This window comes from Syngnathoides biaculeatus, chromosome 4, assembly GCF_019802595.1.
Source record: "Syngnathoides biaculeatus isolate LvHL_M chromosome 4, ASM1980259v1, whole genome shotgun sequence".
Lineage (NCBI taxonomy): Eukaryota > Metazoa > Chordata > Actinopteri > Syngnathiformes > Syngnathidae > Syngnathoides > Syngnathoides biaculeatus.
The window spans coordinates 27,472,281-27,495,700 of record NC_084643.1 but is presented as its reverse complement, the minus strand read 5'-3'; the positions used below and the strand labels follow the sequence as shown (position 1 = coordinate 27,495,700).

General features: G+C 40.6%; 1 protein-coding gene across 1 annotated transcript in view; it reads right to left on the bottom strand.

The window, feature by feature from the left end:
• Positions 1-22,795, bottom strand: part of LOC133498840 (uncharacterized) — a 38,357-nt gene extending 15,562 nt beyond the window's left edge. Inside the window, exons 1-6 of the mRNA XM_061816031.1 lie at positions 22,582-22,795; positions 16,923-17,021; positions 15,793-15,998; positions 15,541-15,707; positions 12,804-12,920; positions 11,550-11,638 (exon numbers count right to left, since the gene is read on the bottom strand). Of these exons, the coding sequence (XP_061672015.1) occupies positions 11,550-11,638; positions 12,804-12,920; positions 15,541-15,707; positions 15,793-15,998; positions 16,923-17,021; positions 22,582-22,620 (717 nt within the window). The 5' untranslated portion in view covers positions 22,621-22,795. The remainder of the gene's footprint in view (positions 1-11,549; positions 11,639-12,803; positions 12,921-15,540; positions 15,708-15,792; positions 15,999-16,922; positions 17,022-22,581) is intronic.
• Positions 22,796-23,420: the final 625 nt, after the last annotated feature.

Genomic DNA, 23,420 nt, shown 5'->3' with positions numbered 1-23,420 from the left:
TAAAAACAATGTCTTATTTTGATAGATTAAAAAAATGTGTAAGGAGGTAAATATGTAATCGTAATCGAAGTATAAGTGTGAAAATGTGAGAAATGTGGGGAAACTAGAAATTTTTGGAATATGAAGAAGGCAAATGACCTGAATTTTGTGAAACTAAGGAAGTTTGCATGGTGTGAATAGTATGACACACTAAAATTGCTTAACATGACATTCTTTGTCGAATGTCTCATTCACTAAATTAGTTTTTTCTTGTGGCAAAACAGGAAATAGTTTAGAATGTAAAAAATACAAGCACAAATTTCCTGAATTTTGTGAACTTATGACTGTTTTGAATCAAGTGAGAAATTAATAAATATTAAATTAATAAAAATTGAGAATTTTGGTGCATCATAACCTAATATTGTAGATGTAAACAGTGGATGGGGAAGAACAATCACCAAGTGTGATTGTCGTAAATTAAAAATTATTAATAAGCGTTTCACTGTGGTTACAGCAACAAAGCACTCCCACTACTGCACATACGATTTCCCTCACAAAAGGAGGGTGCCAGCTTTGATAGACAAAACTGTCAACGTGATTTATAGGACAGCAATTAGTGTTTGCTATTAAAGCAACCATCACACAGATTATGTTAATTTTCTCGTGCTGATGGATGGCAGCAGAAAGTCGTGTTAACGGATTGGCGTGTAAAACAAAGGATAAGTTGCCTCAAACAAATTTGCTCAATTTGTTTGGATGTTTTGTGCAACTATTGGTTTTGCATTTTCAAATATGGGACATGTGGAACACTGGAATTCAAGAAGTGATTTGTGGAGTTTTTGCTTTGTTTGTAGCCTGGGCGGTGTATGAGTGGTTAGAGCATCTGCCTCACAGTTGTGAGGTCCGGGGTTCAAAATCTGCCCCGCCTGTGTGGACTCTGCATGTTCTCTCCATGACTGCGTGGGTTTTCTCCACCCATTCCGGTTTCCTCCGACATCTCAAAAACATGCAATGTAGGTCAATTGAAGACTCTAAATTGCCCCTATAGGTGTGAAAGTTGTGTTCAAATGTTTGTTTATATATGCCCTGCGACTGGCGGGCAACCAGTTCAGGGTGAACCCCGCCTCACCTGAGCTCCAGCACTCCTATGGCCCTAGTTACAAGAGATGGTCAGAGACCCGACAGCTTAAATGAAGAAGAAAAACAAATGGGGCATTTAAAGTACACTACTGTAATGTCCTTGCATGTGGGCAAGGAGAGCCACAGTCGGCAATAAAAACAGTATGAAGTCTTTTTTCTTTTAAATTAGAAAAACTGGCAACAAATGAATTTTTTTTTATTTAAATTATAAGTCTCAACATAAAAAAAATCACATTTTTTGTTTATATTTGAAATTTTTCTTTAGTTCATCATACTGAAACACATCCCTTAAAAGCACATATACAACAAATAAATATTGCAGCGAAACTATCACACAATCATGTCGTAGTTTTGATCACAAAAAAGAGGTCAGAAGATTACTCCAGTTCTAAAGTCTCTACGCTCTGAGCTAGCTTAAGAATAAAAGATTTTAAAGTTCTGCTACTGGTCTATAAAACACAACACTCAATGGTAGGGCTCCAAGATCAAGAGACTCGGGTCAAATAGTGGAGCACAAATTCCAAAGCAAACGTGGTGAAGCAGGATTTACAGTAGCTATTCAGTTTCACACAAATGGAATATGATGCCAACATCAGCCCCAAGTATGAATGTTTTTAAGTCCAGGTAAAAACGACTTTTTTGATCTCATCCTTTTTAGAGCATACTTTTAAATGACATTTCTTGCAATGTACACTCCTTTATTTGTACTTTTATCATCGTTTTAAATGTTTGTCTTTTCCTTATTTTTAAATGCTTTTAATTATGTTAACCACATGAGATACTTGTATACATGAAATATGGGTGCTCTGCTTTTCTTTATAAAACTGTTTCTTTCTTTACATAGCCAAATGTGTTATCGTGTTTTTGTACCATACAGTGTTGTTTTTGGGGGGTAGGAATGGATTAATGGCATCTCAATTACAGTAGGCAATAGGGATCAGGCCCGATAATGAATGGTAAAAATCTGTGAATTATTGGGATCAATTATATTTGGATTTAAAAATTATATATATATTATATATATATATATATATATATATATTTGTCAAAATATTTTTTGAAATAGCGGGTAAATTCTGCCAAGAAGTATTTTGGGGGTTTGCTCCAAACTGCTTTTAAATATTTAATTAAATTTAACATTGATTTAAGATGATAAAAGAGCAGTTTAGATAGAACAGCTCTTTTGCAATGGTGACCTGGCCAAGAAGGCAGCAGGGTTTTAAATCCGTGAACTGGTAAATCTGCAGGTAGCGGACATGAATATGCAGAATTTCAATGTAAATTCAAAGGGGAAATTTGATTTGCTATGTAGTGGTGCTTTGAGATATAAATCATCATTGATGTCACACTACTGTATATGTTGTATAAAGTTAACATCATAGAGTGCTTGTTTTCTTTTTAAACAAGCTACAAACATTGTTCTTGTTTTGTCTGGGGGCGGCTGGCACGACTTAATGGGATTTCCATTCATTTCAAATAGGAAAGGCATCACGAGCTATGTGTGCTTGGAGTAAAGAGCAGGGTTACCCAACATATTAAATAGGTATTTTAGGGCACCACTATATGAGATAAAGCAAAATTCACCAATGTTTACTCTAAAATTCCCCAATTGTGAGAAATTTGACATTTAACTACTCCTTCCACATTTCTTTGTTTGACCAAATTGGAAACATTCTGCTCATTCGAGAAATACAGAGATATGTATAACTATCCCAGAACTTTAGAATAAATATTCTCAAATTTAGGAGACATTCACCTTCTCCTTCCACATTTGACCAATTCAAGCTATTCCAAATTTCAATGTCACTTTCTACTTTTCAACAATTCAATTAATTCCACAGCGTTTCAGTTGAGCGTCAGCTCGTCCACATTCAGACCCAATTCTGACAGAAACTGCATTCTCGAATTGTCAATGCAAGATTCCCTCACAGCTCGGGCTCAATACCCATGGATCCATCGCAACTGTTATTTCCTGTTCCAGCACGGATGGAGGATGTTTTGTGGTTCTTGCTGCCACTCTGGCCCGTGTGTGTGTGTGTGCGCGTGTGTGTGTGTGCGCGTGTGTGTGTGTGTGTGTGTGTGTGTGTGTGTGTGGTGTGTGTGTGTGTGTGTGTGTGTGTGTGTGTGTGTGTGTGTGTTGTGTGTGTGTGTGTGTGTGTGTGTGTGTGTGTGTGTGTGTGATGGATGAGGGCTGCAGGCTCTGTATCTACCAGGGCTGTGTCAATATTAGTCTGTCAGGATGAGGTAGCAAATCCCTCCCTCCTCCTCTTCTCTCCATCCTTCTTTACAATATGTACAGTATGCCATCAAGCCCCTCTGTAATATACACACATTGCACGCACACACACACTGAGAGAAGCTATTAGTCAGCACCGATATCTTGATGGGTGCAATGAGGCTTCCCAAAGGCACTTATTCAAGCTGTATACAGTCCATGAGCCGCAGGTTGCCCACTGCTGCTTTAAAGTTATGATACACACAAACCCACACAAGCATCGACAAGATGGAGTGCGCAAAGACGGGATGCGAAGACATGCAGGGAGACAGTCTGTCCGCCATTTGGCTCTTAACAGTGTAAATTAGCCTCCCATCCACTTCCACAGATTGCACTTCCTGATAAATTAGCAACATGTTATCACTAATCCGCCTCTAAAAGCGCAGTAATTGGAGGATAATAACAAGGGGGAGTAAATGAAGCGACTGACCATATGATTTAATGATATTTGACAATTAAAGAATTACACTTTTCTTGAAATTGTGTGCTGAAGAGCTGCCATTGAAATGTTAAGGAACTAATTGAACTTGAAATTTAGAGTGTGAGACTTGAAATTGGAATGTTTTAAATCAGTAAAGAAATATGGGAAAGGGTGTCAATGTTTAAAATACCTAAATTTGGGGATTTTATAGTGAAACTGAAGGAGTTTGATGATTAAAAATATCTATTTATATTTAAACAAAACAAAAACAACCATTTGATATCAAACGTGTTGACATTGATCAAATTGTGTGACAACTTGGAACGCTGAACTTTCTTTATGCATTTATAAAATTATATTAAAAAATGTTGTGTTGTATTTGTTAAACTTCAACATTTTCAACATGATTTTATCTTGCAAAAGTTTGTAATTTTTCAATGTCTTTATTTTTTAATTTAAAATAATTTTGTGGTGTTAAAAAAGTTAAAGAAAATACTCTTTTCAGTTACTACAACAATGCCATATACTGAAACATTAAACTTTTTGTATTTTTTTAATTATTCAATATTTATTAATTTCTTTACAATAAAGAAAGTATATATTGTCACAAGTGACTTTTTTACAAAAAATAATTACAACAATAATGTCCTGTTGTAAAGGTTAACATTTTTTTATTGTTTTTAAATTATAAAAATAAGATGCTTTTTTGCTATTCTTCAATATTTCAACATTGTTGTTTATTTTTAAACATAAGAAATATCGCCTGGTATTTTAAAATATTGAAAATCTCACAATGTGATATACTGTAACATTAAGCTTCATTAACATTTTATATGGAAAATTATTCAACATTTTTCTTAATTTTCTTTAACTAAAAAATTGTGTGCTATCTTATAACATTTCAACTTTTTAACCCGATTGTGCGCCAATCCACCCAGACACTGTCACATTTACACCTGACTCCACAGGCATCAAGTGTTTATCCACCATGACACAGACACACACAAAACCTCAGGTGCACAGCTCCACGCATGGGGCTCTCTTCATAAGTCATCCAAGCTGGCACGCAAACCAACTCAAAAAAGGCATTTCCTGCTGTCACCGAAAAAGACTTAATCAAGCGTTTCGCCATTTAGGCTCTTTGCATACCCTTTGCATACTCGACACAACGCTGAGACAGTCGACGTTTTTTCGCCACCCTGATGAATCCATCAAGGCGGATGTGATTTATATATGTGTCTGCCTTCACAGCGGAGGCCACCCTGCTCAAACGCACACACACACACACGCACCCACGCACGCGCACGCAAACATCACACACACACACACACACACGCATCATCGACACTAGAGGAAAGGAGGGGGGTGGTAAAAGTTTGCATAAAACAAGCGCATATGTCCATCTAACAGTCCCTTGATGATGATGCTTCATTCGCTCATTGCAGGGATTGGGGGGGGGGCACAAATGAGCTAAGCTGTGTCCACAAATGTTTTGTTTTGTTTATTCGCTGACAAACCCCTAAAGATGGTATGAGAAAAGAATGAAAATCAAGGCAGCCAACCAGGAGAAAGAATAAGCTACGATGATTAAAGCTGCAAGTATTGAGGTTTAGGTGTGAAACCTCATAAATACCTAAATTTGATACCAGGCTGTGCCCACATTTCTTGACATCATCAAAAAAGCTTGGTAATTTATCATTTTCCATCTAGCTAGGATACCAGCTTCCGATTGGGGCTTATTTGGCTGAATTCAGAAAAAGTTCTTCAAAGTTTCAGTCCTGTATCCATCCATTCATTTGCAGGTCACACTGAGACAGACAACAGTCACATTCACATTCACACCGAGGTGTAATTAAAAGTTCCAATTAATTCATGCTTTTCAGGATGTAGGAGGAAACCGGAGTGCCCTGAGAAAACCCACACAGGCATGGGGAGAACATGAAAACGCCACATGGGATTTGAACACCAGTCCTCAGATCTGTGAGGCCAACGCTTTCAAGTTGATCAAAGTTAATTTCTTAACAGAATTACAAATCACAGGAAAGTTTATATGATTTAATTAAAAAATAACTGCCTAGCTTCTTCTTTTAAACCAGTGACCTCTAAACTGATTCTTGTCAAGGCCATAGGCAAAAAAATTGAAGGAAGCAGTTAAGGGCCACTGTTAATTTATTTAACACAAAAAACAATCCATCAGTGTAGGTAAGGATGTGTAAAGCTCTATCTATTATTACATATACACTGTATAGTTAAAAACAACTAGCTGGGGAAAAAAAGCTATTTTCAGGACTTTGGACAGGCTGGTGGCACTACTTAATTATGTGTGATTGCTTGCAAATACGGTGCCGGAGCTGGAAAGCGTTGGCCTCACAGTTCTGAGGGCTCGGGTTCAATACCTGCTCTCCATGTGTGGAGTTTGCATGTTCTCCCCGTGCCTCCATAGGTTTTCTCTGGGCACTCCGGTTTCCTCCCACATCACAAAAACATGCAACATTAATTGGACACTCAATAAATTGCCCCTAGGTGTGATTGTGAGTGTTGCTGTTTGTCAATTTGTGCCCTGCGATTGGCTGGCCACCAGTTCAGAGTGTACCCCGCCTCCTGCCCGTTGACAGCTGGGATAGGCTCCAGTACTCCCGTGACCCTCGTGAGGAAAAGCGGCTAAGAAAATGGATGGATGGATGGATGGATGGATGGATGCATGCATGGATGGATGGATGGATGGTTGCAAATAAGGAAGTGAGAGATGACAATAAACATTACCTCCATCCTTGCCATTCAGTGTTGAAAATAAGTAGTAAAATGCAGGCAAACAATACAGGCGATGTGGAATGTTGATTTTAGTCGATGCTGAAGGAAGCTAAAAATAAACAGCCATACATTGGATACCACTTTCATAAACCACGCAAGCATTTTTGACCCGTATACAAAAAGAATCAGTCGACAATCGTTTGAACCTAGAATCAAAACGGGGAACTGGAATCATTCAAATTCAAACAATGCCCTGCTCTAGAGATGGGTGACGCAGAAACGTGAAACTTTATTGGCTCAGCAATCATGAGGCGCAGCATGACGACAAAGTCTGATGACCTCCTATGAATGCGCTTCTAAAACTTCTTAAGAGGAAGTCTAGTTACTGTTAAAAATATACCCCAAAATGAGCGAGGAGGGTACAGGGGAAGAAGGGATGTTTTGGTGCAGAGGGTCGGGGGGGCTTCTCTTCAATCTTAGTCCCCGGGAGGCCTGGGCTGCACCTGCTGTCTCCCGGCGCTTCCCATCAGAAAGGCATTTAGAAGGCGCAGAGGCTGCAAGCTCTATCATTAGCCAGCGTAATTATTTGTGCAAGGAGAGTCGTGGCAAAAGTGGCTGCGCATAAGCAAACAGAAGGGCCGCAGGACCGAGAACAAACAATGCATTAGAGGCCATCAACAGCCATGAAAATTACAGCACAAGTCTAACGACGCAACTAAACACCCAAAAGAAGGTAAAGTGGTCTCAAGAGAAAGTGACAAACAGGAAGCCTATTTGAAAAGCATAAATGTCCATATTAACACACGGGGGGAAAAAAACAAGACATTACTCACAAAGTCATGTTTGTGGCTGCGGGCGCTGTCCCTCCTACAGTTCATCAATTCCACAGCATGACAAGTCGTCATCCCGACAATGCTTCATCTGCTCGTGCTCATTTGCATGCACGCACGCACACAAACACGCTCACACACACAACTCTACACTGACTTGACAATAACACTAAGATTTGAGCTTCACGCTGTTTGATGTATCTATTGTATTATAACGACGACCACTTTTTGCATCTGTACTTCTATGGGATCAATAAAGTCTAAAACAGAGATTCATAAATGGTGGTGCATACATTAATAGGAACTGCAAATTATGTTTAGCGCTACAACTGAAGGCCCTAAAGAGTGATGCACAGCCTACTGGGGAGCACAAAAAGTTGGATGCGCCCTCTTTGAGATGTAAAACTACAGTACTATATGTGATGCCCTGGGATCCCTAAACAATGCCACCCACACGGGAAGAGAACTTCTCTTAAAACATTTAAACAAGAATTTGTCAATTCTTTACACCAGAATGCTAAAACCTGGTAGTGCACGAGGTACCCCAAACTGCAGACTATGTACACCTAGGGAACACAAAATGTGGTGCACCACTCCTGGGGACAACAAAACATTCAGCCCCTGAGGGCCCAAAACGTTTGCACTGTACCAATAAGGTTTCCAGAAATGCAGTGTCTGCACCATTGGAGACCACAAACTGTGCTGTGTACCCTCCTTGGGACCCCAAGCTGCAGTGTTCACTTTCCTCAAGGCATTAAACCTAAAAAGGCAGAAAATGTGGTACATGCAGCCATACGGTAGGAACACTAGGTGCAGAATGGGCACCTCAAAAAATGTTTGTACAACCCTGGGGACCACAAATTGGGGTGCACACCCTGGGACCAACAAAAGTGGCAACCGCACATGACATTTTATGTCCTGGGTCCCTTGCAGAGGGGAAGTTCTTCCAAACACCCCTTCTTCTTCTTCTTTTCCTTTCGGCTTGTCCCGTTAAGGGTCGCCACAGCGTGTCATCTTTTTCCATCTTAGCCTATCTTCTGCATCTTCCTCTCTAACCCCAACTGCCCTCCCCTCATAATCTTAATGACAAAACCCTAAACAAACCCACGAGAATAATAATGTCTGCTTTGAAGACTAATTTGGATTTCTTTCGAGATTTTTTTTTTTACTGAGAAATTGTCTAGATTCATTCAATTTAAAAAAAGTTATAATCTTTACATGAAAAATACACATTTTTTTAGGATAAAAATTCAAAACCTTACAGGAATAAAGTATTGAGTAACAAAGAATTTTTGAACATTACAGATGTATAACATTCTTTTGGAATTCAGAATTGTGGACAAAAAGTTTAACTTTGGTTTCAAAATTTTGCAAAAACTCCCAAACGGAAGTGAGAAAAATATGTAATGACCTGATGAAACCAAAGTTGAGTTAAGTACCCCGACAGTGAAGCATGGCATCATGCTTTGAGGCTGGTTTTCCTCAGCTGCAACTGGGTCCTGAGTAAATGTAGAGAAAATTAAACAATTAAAAGTTCCAGTCAGTATTTGCAAAAAACCTTCAAGCCTGTGCCAGAAACCAAATGTCAGGAAAAGCCTATGAGAGCATCTACAAAGTATTACCAGAGGCAATGCTTTCAGATGTGCACTGACTCCCATTTAATACAAGCTTGGACATGACTGACCCACATTATTTCAGATACAGTATTATTTGTTTTTTTTTTACACTGTTGAAAAGATAGAGAGAAAAAAATCAAGTGGGTTGTCTCATAGGTCCCAATGGTGGTAAAGCTAAGGATTTAGCTTGGTCGAATTTTGTAATTTTTTCATAAAAACCCGAGATTTATACAGTGTTTAGACTTTTTATATCCACTGTATATGGTTCCACAGACATAACCAGGCCTGAACCCATTTGGCAACCATTGCCCTTGGGATTCCCATTGTGGGTCGTTGAGAAATTCCCAACTTTCATCGTCAATCAAGGACATTTAGCATAATATCCATCTGCAGTTCAAATCCTACCCACAAATTGAACTCCTCTTTTAGACCACACACACACACTACACTGCAAACACACTTTGCCAAACATACAAACCATTACTAGCTAATTGAATGTAATTTATTTAGTTTTCTGGAAAAATCCATTAAAGGCAGGAGAACTCCCTGTAAGCACTTGACGCACCTCCACAAATGACAGGCTCGTATGGCACGCCCTCTTCCCAAACATAATTAAAACACCACGTATCAATACACACATTGCAAATGACACGCATGTAAGGGGCACGCAGGACTCATCTTCTCACGTCATTAGCGGCCCACCATGACAGTGGGCCGCTGGCCATTTCTTCTATACAGAGTCTCTAATGGGAGACCCACTCTGGATGCTAAAATATGCACAGAAAATGCACACACACATATACATAAGCCTTTTGAAATGAATGGTTATTTATTCACTAAACGAGGGTGTGGGTGTTTAATGTTCCTTGGACGTTGGGTAGTGTTTCGGTGGAAACAGAGCCTGAGCCCCCCGGCAACAGACATCATTTATTTTACACATAGCCTTAATACCGCACAGTAGGCAGCCGTAGAGAGACGGGCTTTCCATGGAAGAGGAACATCTTAATGAGTGTGTGTCTGTGTGTCTGGATGAACACATTAAGAGATGGAAAAGGGAGATACTGAACTATTGTGTGTTTGTTTGTGTGTGCGGGTGTATGCGTGCGTGTGCGTGTGTATGTATGTGTTTTTATGTTGGATTTTTAGGGGGCCTATCTGTAGGGAAATGACACCTGGTTATGACTACATGTGCACAGCAAAGGAGGCCGCCTCAATACACACTTCCTTTAAAAAAAAGAACTGTGAGGCCAACGCTCTACACCTGCCCCACTGTGGTGCAGATTTTTTTTTCAGGTTTTTTTTATTATTATTTGTCAATGTTGTTTTTATTAAAGTGATGCAAGTCATTAGTTTTTTTTAAATTGATAAAAATTAAATTCAATGTTTTTCTTGATGTCATTGTGACTGCAGTTGTACTTGTTTTTATCAATATTTGTTTAATTTGTATTTATAACTATTTCTGCAAGTAGTCATGTGCTTTTACTTTTCTTTAATTCGTTTATTTCAGGCAATGGTATAGCTGCAGGAAGACTAAGGAGATTAGCAATCGCATACTTGTTTCATGTATGCCAACAAAAAAGACCAACATGCAAGAAGCTGAAAAAACATGTTTCCATTTATGCCTGAAGGCAAGTGGGAAGAAAAGAAACTAAAATCCCACCCCTGTTTCTCATTTATATTAACACAATAGAAGATTTCAGCGCTTAAGGGCTTATACTGCTAGAGCAGAAATGTATTTAATTCATGAACTACTGTTCCACACATCATTAATTGGAGACTCTAAATTGCCTTTTCTCTGTGACTGTGTGAATCGTTGTTGGTTTCTATGTGCCCTGCGATTGGCTGGCAACCAGTTCAGGGTGTACTGCCCCGTGCCCGATGATAGCTGGGATAGGCTAAAGCACTCCTATGACCCTTGTGAGGATAAGCAGCTCAGATAATGGATGGATGTTCCACACATAAGCAGCACAGTGGCCGCGCCAGGGTGGTGTTTGGATATTTTCTCAGTGCCTGCATGGCTTTTCTCCAAATACTTTATTCCCACATCTCAAAAATGTACGTTAGGTAAACTGAATTGCCTATAGGTGTGAATGTAAGTGTGAATGATTGCTTATATGTGCCCCGCTATTAGCTGCTACTAGTTCAGGGTGTACTCAGCCTCTCATCCAGAGTTACTGAGATAGGCGCCAGTACACCTGTGGCCCTGGTGTGGAAAAGCGGTGTAGAAAATGGATGGAGAGATGGACGTTCCACCCATCAGTACAGACTAATAGTTAATAACTCAATACTTGATGACAAAAAGAAATTCCATGGTGGAATTACCATACGAAACAGATAGTCTTATTACATCATGAGAAAATTTTTATACCAGCAATGGTAAGGAAAGTGAACTGTACCAATAATAGTAAAATTTAGCACATGCCAATGGTGCTATAAAACAAGTATACGACCAAATCCACCAGCCTTATAAACCATCTGAAGTTGTTGCCACAGCAACGATTAAGATGCTAGTCCAACCAAAGTTTTGAGAAACTTACCTCCTCACCTACAGAGACCGAGGTGAGCGCGATGGTCATCTGTCCATCGGAGAACTCCCTCAGCTCCTTGGACAGCAGGTGCTCCGCAGCTGAGCCATGTTAGCACAGCACAAGACGACTAACGGTTATACAGTGAACGCCCGCGATAAAGCGGTTCATCCTTCACGCCCTCGCTGTATCGCACATTTTTAAGCAGTATGGAGGCAAGTCCAAAATGCATACAGTAGTTGCATGCCGTCTGTATCGTACCATGCTGTTCCACAACATGCCAGGCAGCACTGAGCTACTTTGGAAGAGATTCTCGGTAGTTGAGAGAAAGAAAGAGGCAGAGAAAGAAGGTCCCCTGCTACTTCCGTAATGTTTGTTCCCACAGACACCTGAGAGTATTGTTGGATGCTCTGTTTACATGTGTTGTTGCCCTATTATTTTTAAGTAGCAATTGTCTAAAGGTTTTTAAATTCCCAAAATATCAATCCAAATTTCAAGTAGCCAATCTTTATACGTTTACATGAAGGCGGCAAACCTTTCTTATAGTGAACTATGTGTGTTGATTCAACATCTTGGTCTTGAATATACTGCATTTCGTTCAGTTTTGTCAGTTTACAAGTTGACTACAAATGACAGTGACAAATGAGCAGAATGGAGCAAGCACGCTTTGCCCATTATTTGTCGAACTGTGGAAGAGAAAGAGTTGTCTTCCATTTGATCAACGTGATATTGTACGATTTAATTGTTTCCTAAGTTCTTTTAGCAATAACTGTGCCTTGATTGTAAATATTTTTATCCGAGTTACTTTCCCTCATATTACAGTTGTTCTTCAATTTTATTTTATTGGTTCAAGCACCTTGTGGAGAAGTGCTCGTTATCATATAATGGCAATAGGGGCTTTTGATTTGATTATTTGACAGTGAGAAAGTAACAGCAAGAGCTAAGAAATACATTGAAAAGTGTTTTAATACATTTAAATCCATTTTAATTAATTTAAATATGTTTAAAGCATGTTGGAAAAGTCTTTTTTTTTTTTAATCTTTACATCGCGGGTGTGTCTGGAACAAATCCCCCACGATAAATTGGGGTTCCACACAAACACAAACATGCAAACAGACAACTACTTGCAAACACATGAACACACACATGAACACTCTATAAACTACACAACAGAGGAACAAAAATGAAATGTTTTTAAGGAACTTTATCGTGTGGTTGAGATCTTTGGTGAAATGAAAAGTGCAAAATCAGAAAGTGAGTGATCACCTTGTAGCAGCCCCTTCCTGTCACCACACCACTCCAAACATCTCACCAGGTCATCCAGTCGTTCACGCCGGCGGCATTGTTCAAGTCTGAGGTCTTCTCTTTGGAGCCGCAATGCCTCTGAAAGCACATGTATGCACACACACACACACACACACAAACACAGATGCATTTGAGGGGTCCCTTAAGAAGATCCACTGTAAAAATCTGACCTTTAGATATGTTGTTCTAGTATTTTTTTAATGAAGCAATCACCATAATGTAATGCCCATACACATTCAGCCGATTGTTGGCAAATCATCAATTACTTTTTTGAAAATAGGACTTTAAGTGTGTCTGTTACAGCATGCGAGGCATAGACCCAATAAAGCCAGGTTGCTGAACTAGATTTCTTTATTCCAAACGTCTTTACCATTATTGATCAAATTATGTGAAAATTACCCAATTACTCTTTATAAAAACAATTGCTTTTGTGACAGTCTTGATTTAAGTTGTTTTCGTTTTCTATGGAATATTTTGTTATTTTTTATTAAAAACAGTGCTGCTTTTCACGGCGCTTCAGAGGATTAATGACATTTCAAGTTATTTCAATCGGGAAAACGTATTTGATAATTGACTAAAATGATTTACAAGATTAGTGATGGAATGACTCTGAAGTCAATGTAGCACTGCACAGTTCAGTTGGCAGTCAGTTTGTAGTAGTAGTCTTATTACATCTTGAGTTTCAAAACTTTGTGAAGGCCTCATTGTTCAAAAGACTATAAGTAGACAAAGACAGACAAATAAGACATGAGGACATGTAGTTGTGTTACATAATTATCATCCTTCTATGTTTACTTTGACTGTGTGTTTGGGGGTGGGGTGTAAATGCCTGTGTATGTGTGGACTTGCTCGTTATAGTGCTACCTCAAGCTCTTTACTGACCTTAATTCCCTCTTCCCTCCATCCATCACTTTCACACAGATCAGAGAACATTTTCAACTCAAGACCCAAATCTGACCTAAAATGGTGTTCATTTTTTCCAGATGCCACAGGAAGAATTAAAAAAGAAGCAATCTGTCATGAAGTCCGACTCATTACCGTAGTTTTACTAAGTTTGTCTTCACTGGTTATGTTATGACGTAACTCAAAATGGTCATTTCAAAACAACGCAACATGAAAATTCGAACCAAATGTCTGCTAAAGTGGAAATTCCAAATGGCAAAGTAAAACGTTTTTATAAATGAAATTCCTCAACTCACTTTAAATTGCTTCTTTGGCGCTAAGATACCACCAGATGGGGCCAAAGCTTTGGACATGCTTGAGCCTTGAAATTTATGACTTGAGACTTACTTGTGACTGGCACATATATGACTTACTCCCACCAGTGGGCTCTAAGAACTTTGAAAACGAGTTTGTGAAGATGATGTAACCACAGTCGTTTGCTTTTGTGAAGTTAAATATGTCTGGCCGGGGAGGGAGCTTGTAATACAATTTTAATTAAGATTGGTGTGATTAGGAAATGAACATGTTTTTGATGTCTTGATGTTGGTGCGGAACAGTATCTGATAGCATTATATTGTATGATACCAATTTGAACAGTTTTAGTAAGTCAAGCAAGATGCCTTTTTTCCCCCAATTACAATTTCAACATGGCCTGAGAATGCACACACTTCGCTGCAGGGAATTATTTTAACACCATAATCTCCAGGAAGACACAATTAAGGTTCTTTCTTATATCAAAATCTGAATAGACACTGTAACTGTCAATACCAGTTTTCCCCAACCAAAAACCATGGATGACCAGGGAGACTAAGGTACCCCTGAGACGTCGTAACACCGCCTTCAGGTCAGGGGACAAGGTACAATGCAGCGCTGCCAGGGCTGACTTAAAGAGAGGCATCAAAGGGCTCAAGGCGGCCTACAAAAGTAACATTGCGGAGTGCTTCACAGAAAATAACTAAAAAAAAGATGTGGGAAGGATTACAACACATCACAAACTACAACAAAAATAACCAGATGTGTGCCAGAAACACAGACGCCTCACTGGCAGAGGAACTAAACAGTTTCTTTGCCTGCTTTGAGACTGACAGATCAGATTCAGTGTCATCACAACCATCTCCCATCAGCAGCACACTGACGCTTCAGGAACATGAAGTGAGATGTGTGCTCAGGACACCAGGAAGGCTGCTGGCTCAGATGGAGTGCCTGGGAAGGTAATGAACGCCTGCGCTGATCAGGGTTAGCCTGACTGCTGTTTGTACCAAAATCTTTAACTGTTCACTTCAACAATCAACCATCCCCTCCTGCTTGAAATCTGCAACAATCATCCACGTCGCTAAAAGGTCAGCCATTGACAGTTTGAATGATTACTGTGACCATGAAGGTTTTTTTTTTTCAAGTTTCTGCTTTGACCAGAGCACAAAAACACTGACTCGGTGACGTTTCCAGTAAAAAAAAATATCTGTGAATTTGTGAATGCCGAATCATGACTATGTGCGGGCTCACTTTTATTTTAAAATACGGAGTTACCGGTACTTTTCAGTCAACCTTTACATGGATGGATGGTTATGGTGCCATAAGTTTGTGAAACAATAGCAACTTCCTGATACTTAAGAGTAGCAGTCGCACATTATTGTGTCTCTGTGCCTTACTCACAACCTTCCTCTCTGCTGGTGGCTGTTAAGCCAATGGAGTGCAAGGATTTGAACGTGTGTCGCCCCATTACCTCCCTCAGGGTGCATGTGTGTCTCTCTATAACCTCTGAGGCTTTCCCTCAGCACCGCTCCGATGCGCTCGGGTGCCTCTTGAAGAAGCTCTCTGGCGACCAACATTGACGAGGACGGCGGGCCATAGTCGTCGTCATCAGCATCATCATGGTGATGGACCACTCGCAGAATGCTGGAGTCCAAAGCGTGGCGCTCAGAGCTGATTTGCATTAACACATACAGGCAATGGATTCATTAGCAAATACACACTCTCCCTGTGTCAGCGTGCATGCATGTCAGTATACCCATCTAGCAGGCCGTCCCTCATCAGCGTCATTGACAGTTTTCCTGCCCGATGGATTTTCATCAGGTCCAGGTCGTCCTTCCACAGCAAGAGCCTCTCACACACTTTGATCTTGCGCAGGTAGCCCAGGGTCTCACCAGGCAGCGAGGCAGCGTCACCACGGCGGCCGCAGAGCAACGGCACACACACACCCAGAGTGGGTTCCTTCTGATAGGGTTTCATAGAAACAGCAGAGACATGGTGGTCAAGGACAAACTTTATGGTCTGTAATGCATGTCATTAGTGGACTCATACATGCACAAGAAAGCACTCACACTCTCACATGCAATCATGGACCCGTCCTCCCACACACACACACACACACACACACACACACACACACAATACATGTTCACACTCTAACGCAGTTAAGGCCTTTTCACACTACACTTGGTTTTCTTGGGTGTTCACTTCGGGGCAGGGCACAGGAATGATGGCGCTCTGGTGCAAGCTTGGCATATTTGAATTGGTTATTTAGCAGGCTAGTAGGACGTAGTATGGATGCTATTCACACTGATACGTCTATTGCTGTTAGCAATATCACTCCGTCAAACCCCTCTCCTGTTGGATGTGCCACCTGATGTCACAGTTGATGTCAATGAGGTAAAATCCCAATTAATTACATTCCTACAAGACACAGTAATATATGATTTTAAATTATTTATGATCTGCGAATGGCCGGCAACCAGTTCAGTGCGGCACCACCTCACTCTGATTCTTGTGTGTTTGTCCCTAACTAACACATGCAGTAACTGTTTGTCTTTAATCTCAATCACACACTATTCAGCCAGTTGTTGACTATAGCAAAGGTATTTGATTGACAGGTGAAGGATTCATCTCTAGTGTCCTCAGTGGACCAACCACACAGTCCTGCAGCTCCAGAACAGGCCTTATTTTTCATGATTTCAAGAGGGACAAAAAAAACCCCAACAATATTATTGTTTAATTTTTGGGAGAAAAAATTCTCATAACAGGCCTATATGCAAGCACTTTCACAAAACATATGCACAATGCATGTCTTTAGTAGACTTGCTCACACACATATACACACACACGCATGCACACGCACACGCACACGCACAACATGTGTACCTGACTAAGGTGTAGTGCTAAGCACAGTGTGGCAGCAACAGTGTCCACATCTGCATCTGGGCCACCTAGCACAGCATGAATACCCTTGTCAGTCCACACCTGAAAAAGACAAAAATACACACACAAGAGATGAGTTACGGTAAATAATCGTGTGTGTGTGGATGACATTCAATCCTGACAGTTCTCATATTTCTTCATTTTTCACCATGTTTTGATACAGTATTAACGACTGTGTAAGCTGAACCCAACGCTCCGCATTAATAATAATATTGATACACATATGAATAAATAAATAAATAGATACATAAAGAGAACTAACACTTGACTTAACACTAACATACACTCCTCATTTTGGTTTAATGGACGTGAATGACAGAAACATGAGAATCTCTGCAGATTGAACCCCTGTTTATCGCAGGGGGTTGTTCCAGACCTCCACAGCCACTAATCCTCATAGTTTCCAAACAAATGCAAGTATACAAATACCATATGTATTGAGGCAGCACGGAGGCGCAGCTGGAAAGTGTTGGTCTCACAGTTCTGAGGACCTGGGTTCAATCCACCCCCACCTGTGTGAACTTTGCATGTTCTCCCTATGCTTGTGTGGGTTTGCTCCAGGCACTGCAGTTTCCTCCCACATCCCAAAAACATGCAACATTATTTGGACACTCTAAATTGTCCCCAGGTGTGATTGTGAGTATGGCTGGTTGTCTCAATGTGCCCTGCGAATGGCTGGCAACCAGTTAAGGGTGTACGCCCCCTCCTGCCCGTTGACGGCACCTGTGACCCTCGTGAGGATAAGTGGCTAAGAAAAATGGATGGATGGACCATATGTATTGCATTATCTGTGAATAGATAAATTTCTGCACCAGAGAGAAAAAACATTTTTTTCCCTTGTATTTATTGGGGGCTCAACAATTGCAATGGTGCCTTCTGATACAAGTGACCTAACCTATGATGTTTTTTTAATACGAGCTGTCAGTCAGGTTTTTTTTTTCTTTAAATTGGGAATGGCAATATCAGATAGAAGCTCCATATGGTGGCGATGATCTTAACTCACTTCACAGTAGACAAAAGTTTGGCAAATAGTGAGCAACTGTTTAATAAAATGGCTTAATGCTGTTTTATGCCACTCCCAGTTGAAGTTTACAGTTGAAACTAAAAACAAAGACAATAATACTCTTTGTTTGAAACAATTAAACAACCTTAGCTTATGAATTCCCCCTAGCTTTCACCATGTTACCTTAGTGCTAATATAAAATGGTAAGCGTTATTAAAAGGTTTATGATTCGTTTCAATATTTGTGATGTGAGAAAATATTTGAACACAATGATATGGTGACATACTGTTTGTAGGTAGACAGCGCCACACCCTCAGAGGCATATATTCTTTATTTTACATGGAAAAATGACTATTATTGCATTTTATTTAATCACAGAGTAGTACTGACTCTTTGTTCATCTATATGACTATACATACTATACTGCCCCTATGAGCCAAGGCGCAAACACCAGAAGGAGAAGCAGAATGAAATTATCCATCCATCCATCCATTTTCTACTTATCCTCACAAGGATTGCGGGAGTGCTGGAGCCTATCTGAGCTGTCAACGGGCAGGAGGCGGGGTATACCCTGAACTGGTTGCCAGCCAACCGCAGGGGACATAGAGACAGACAACAGCCGCACTCACTATCACACCTAGGGGTAATTTAGAATTCATGTTACATGTTTTTGGGATGTGGGAGGAAACCGGAGTGCCTGGAAAAAACTCACGCAGGCATGGGAGAACATGCAAACTCCACACAACCAGGGCTGTGATTGAACCCGTGTTCTGAGAACTGTGAGGCTAACGTTTTCCAGCTGCACCACCGTGTCGCCATAATAAAATTAATTAAGGTATTAAATCATGATGCACAAACTGCTGGATTATTTTTATTTATTTATGTTATTAGTGGATACAATATTATAGAATTATATTTTCCTGATTAAAAACACAACAAAAATCTGCTGAATTTTTTGGGGGGAAGGAACAGAAGAATGGTATTTCCATTCATTTAATTGGCAATAAATTATTTGAGATAAGAGTGTTTTGAGCTACAGTCGTGGTCACGGAACAAATTCAATTCATATCTCACAGAATCACCGTAGTTGGAACAAAAGCCACAAGTGTTCCAAGAAATAAATCAGCAGAAATCAATCATGCATGGCACATTGTACAGAGATCCTTTCTGGTTCGATCATGTGTTAGCAAAGAGGGTGGAAAGGGAGGAAATGAGATACTGAAGCGGGAGAAAAGCGAATGATGATCAAAGCGGAAGGAATGAAGTGTTGAGATTGAAGGAAGCAGGGCAGGAAGTTTAAAGAGGCTTTTAAAATAAAGTAGGCGAGAAAGTGTGGGGAGATACTTAGTGGCCAAAAGGCTGTGAAATGGATGCAGAAATGTGACACTTGAAATGTGACATCAGGAAAAAGAAGAGAAGATGGTGAGATGGAGGATGAATCAATATTGGTCGGCCAGAGAGAGGAACTGATGCATTAGTGGGGAAACATTCCACGTTGTGCTTTTTCTTTTCTGTGTGTGTGTGTGCGTGTGTGCGTGTGCGTGTGTGTGTGGTTGTGTGTGTTGTGTGTGTGTTGTGTGTGTGTGTGTGTGTGTGTGGTGTGTGTGTGTGTGTGTGTGTGTGTGGTGTGTGTGTGTGTGGTGTGTGTGTGTGTGTGTGTGTGTGAGTGTGAGTGTGTGTATGCGTGCATGTGTTTCAGCATTCAATCTGGAATAATGGAAAATTCTACACCAGAGATTAGGAAATTATACCAAATCATAATATGTGTGGCTTTCCTTCCCTACGTTAGGACATGACAGTACTGTGCCTTTATTCTTCTTTTTGTTTTTCATCTCACTCGATCAGCAGCACGTCGCTGGCTCGTAAATTAAATTTTGGCTTGCAACAGAACTCAAAAAGAAATAGCACTGGCCAATTAATCAAAATTTAATCGTGATTTCAATTTTGGCTTCTCATGATCCTAAAAAGGCTGTAATCGAAGAAAACAAATGTGCCATGGTGGTGGTTGTATACGCAGATTCCTGCATTGTAAAGGACGCTGAACAAATGGACAATACAGTGAAGCTGATATTTTTAGCCATATTTTGTTTTCTCTATTTTCTCTTATTATTTCACTTGGCTCTCCGGGCACTCCGGTTTCCTCTCACATGCCAAAAACATGCAACATTAATTGGACACTCTAAATTGGCCCTCGGTGTGATTGTGAGTGTGGCTGTTTGTCTCTATGTGCCCTGCGATTGGCTGGCAACCAGTTCAGAGTGTATCCTGCCTCCTGCCCGTTGACAGCTGGGATAGACTCCAGCACTCCCCATGACCCTCGTAAGGATAAGCAGCAAAGAAAACAGATGGATGGATGGATTTCACTTGGCATTAATGTTTTTTCCTCAATGTTCTTTTCAGTTATAATTCAGGTTGAGTTTTGAGTCAAATAAATCATTTTTTTAAATCAATGGATAATCATGTTTATGATTTCAATATCAAGCAAAATAATCAATAATATTATTTCTTTTATAATCCACAAAGAAATGTTTGTACCATGAAAAAAAATTATAAATTGGAGGCACTCATAAGACAATTTCCAATGTTATCTCAAATGATCCAAACATTTGTTAGCCTGTATCCCTCTAATGAAGAGATTTAGAAACAATGTGTTTTTTCTGTTCTAGTCTTTTCCTCTCATATCACATCACACCTGAAGTTTTTAAGAAAATGTAAGGGGTGAAGGAATAATTTTTGGTTGATTTTACATGGAATGACCATTGGCCTTGTACATTTCCAAGGATGAATGTGACGAGCGGAGCCCACACATTTTCCCTTCCTTGCGCTCTTATCACAAGGCCTCTCTAGTTAGAGACGTAATCAGATCGCTCCAAGCAAAAGGGAATAATGCTGGAAGTCTACTCAGCACATTGGTTCATCTGCAAGAGCTACCCACACGCACAAATACACACAGACACACACACACACACACACAGAAAGAGTTATGTGAGAGAGGTAAAACTCGGGGCAATTAGGACTATGGACGTACTGGATTGTGGCCATGCACACAGCACATCAGCAATGACAAAGAGTCATGCAATGGCACAAATTATCCATGGTTATACTGGACGACAAAAACAAAACAGAAAAAAAATCAGGTCAGTTCTTGGTAGTCATTGGCATGTTGAAAAGGGTTGGGGTTTGCATGTTTTCCGCATGGTGACGTGCAGCTTCTCAATGACTGTGAGGGTCAATGTTTTGTCTAATCATGCCCTGCAATTGGCTGAGGACTCGTTCAGGGTGTACTCCTTCTATCATCTGACGCCATCTGGTATAGGTTCCAGCACACCAGTGACCCTAATGAGGATATAAGTGGTACAGAAGACCTTACAATGGATATAGCAAGGGATGGATAGAAAGGGGAAAGGTAGATAAGTAGAAGGATATGGGTTGCAGGAGTGGTAGAGGCTATCCCGGCTAAGTTCAGGTGAAAGGCGTGGTACACCCTGAAACAAACAACCATTCGCACTCACATTCAGGCAATTTAGAGTCTTTAATTAGCCTACCCTACAATATTTTGGGAGGTGGGAGGAAATTGTAGTACCTGGAGAAAACCCACGCAGGCACAGAGAGCACATCCAAACTCCACACAGTCGGGGCCAGGATTTGAACCCCAGTCCTCAAAACTGTGAGGGCGATCCGCAAACCAGTTACCACCATGCTCTCTCACAACTAAAATCATTGAGAATATAATTAATCCTAAAAATATAAAATAACATAGTGAAGTATGAAATCAGCTGCATTTTTGCTTCCGTTCATTGGATTCTTCAAGTACCGGTAATACTGTATGTCACATGTCAAAGTCTGGCCTGGGGACTGGAGCCGGCCCGTCACATCATTTTGTGTGGCCCGCAAAAGCAAATCATGTGCCACGACTTCAAGTTTCTTGCGAGAATACTTAAAATGAAAAATACCGAAATTTCAAATGCTCTTGTAATAACGTTGAAATATTGCAAACATTTTCTGTGTTAGAAGTACCCCTTTTAAAAGAAATATAATGGTTGATCAAAGTTTTTTTATTGGCTTTTTATTTCGTAAATCTTTATCCATCAATGTGTTGTGTATATGTAATTATATGAGACAATTCATTTATGAGTTCACAGCCATAACGGGCCTCCAAGTGAAACCATAACGACCATGTACAATAAACACCCCTGTTTTAGTGGTACCATACAGTCTGTGAAAATGAAGGAGAAATTCAAGAAACAAGGTATTAGTGCCGTGACGTACAGGTGTTCACTTTTTTTAATGAGGAAAATAATTGATTGCAAATCATTTGCTACAGCGTGCTGGTCCCAGTTTTTGAGTCAATTAAATGGAATGCTAGCATGTTAGGATCGCCTGTGGTGGGTGGTGGTGATGAACTTGTTGATGTCAAGCCTCAAGGGGTACACGAGCCTCCCTCATCCCAACCAATCCACACAATGGTGGTGTACTGGATGTGTCTACAGGTGCAGCAACAGGATAGAAGTCTGTAGCGCGCACACACCCACACGCGCACTCATAGATAGATACACGGAGGTGGGGGGCTTCTGTGATGTGTGGAGGCTCGCAACTCACCCCTAGTCTGCAGTCCACTCTCCGGAGATAGTCGTCCATGTCTGCCTACGTCGGCGCTGTACCACCATGGAGTTCCACATATGATACACAACAAATCAACTAGGGGCGTTCATGTGTCGAACTGTGGTGTCTACGCGTGTGGGTGTGCGGCGTAGAGACCCCCCCCCCCCCCTGCTACGGTCTCACTGCAGCAGTCCCTCTGCAGCAGCTGTGTGTTGGCGCCGCCCCTTCTCGGTAAACCAGGCTGGGTCTGGGTGACAGCTGGCACTAGTTGAAGCCGCGCAGGTACACGCCCGTCGTGTATTACTGCGCCGCTCTCTTTAAGGAACCCTCACGCGTCAGTCATTTTGACAGTAAATTTGAGGACGGATGTAGCGAAGGTTCTATTTGTTCTTGTCATTTTGTATATAGTATATGGAAATACAGTAGATGGTTGGTTGGGCAGGAAGGTGGGAATTATGGAAGGTGGATAGGTTGGTAGGTAGTTAAGTTAATTACTATAAGAAAGAAGGTTGGTAGCAGGGTAGAGTACATGTAGAAAGATACTGTAATCCCGTCAAGACATCAATTTAGTGTCCTTCAGCACCATATAAAGGATCAAGCAACTCTGAATAATCACACACAGTAATGGACTCTGTTCTATTAGATAGTGTCGTGAAAAACGCAGCCCTTCATAAAACCTCCGTTATGTTGGAATGCTCAAAGGCCTGTTTTTGCTGAAGCAGGCAATATAGGCATTTGTAAATGACGATGTGTGGAAAAGGTTATGTTGTTAATGGAAGGTACCGTAGTGCAGCCTCAGTGGAGGGCGTCAGCACAACTTTGGAGATTCACTCAAT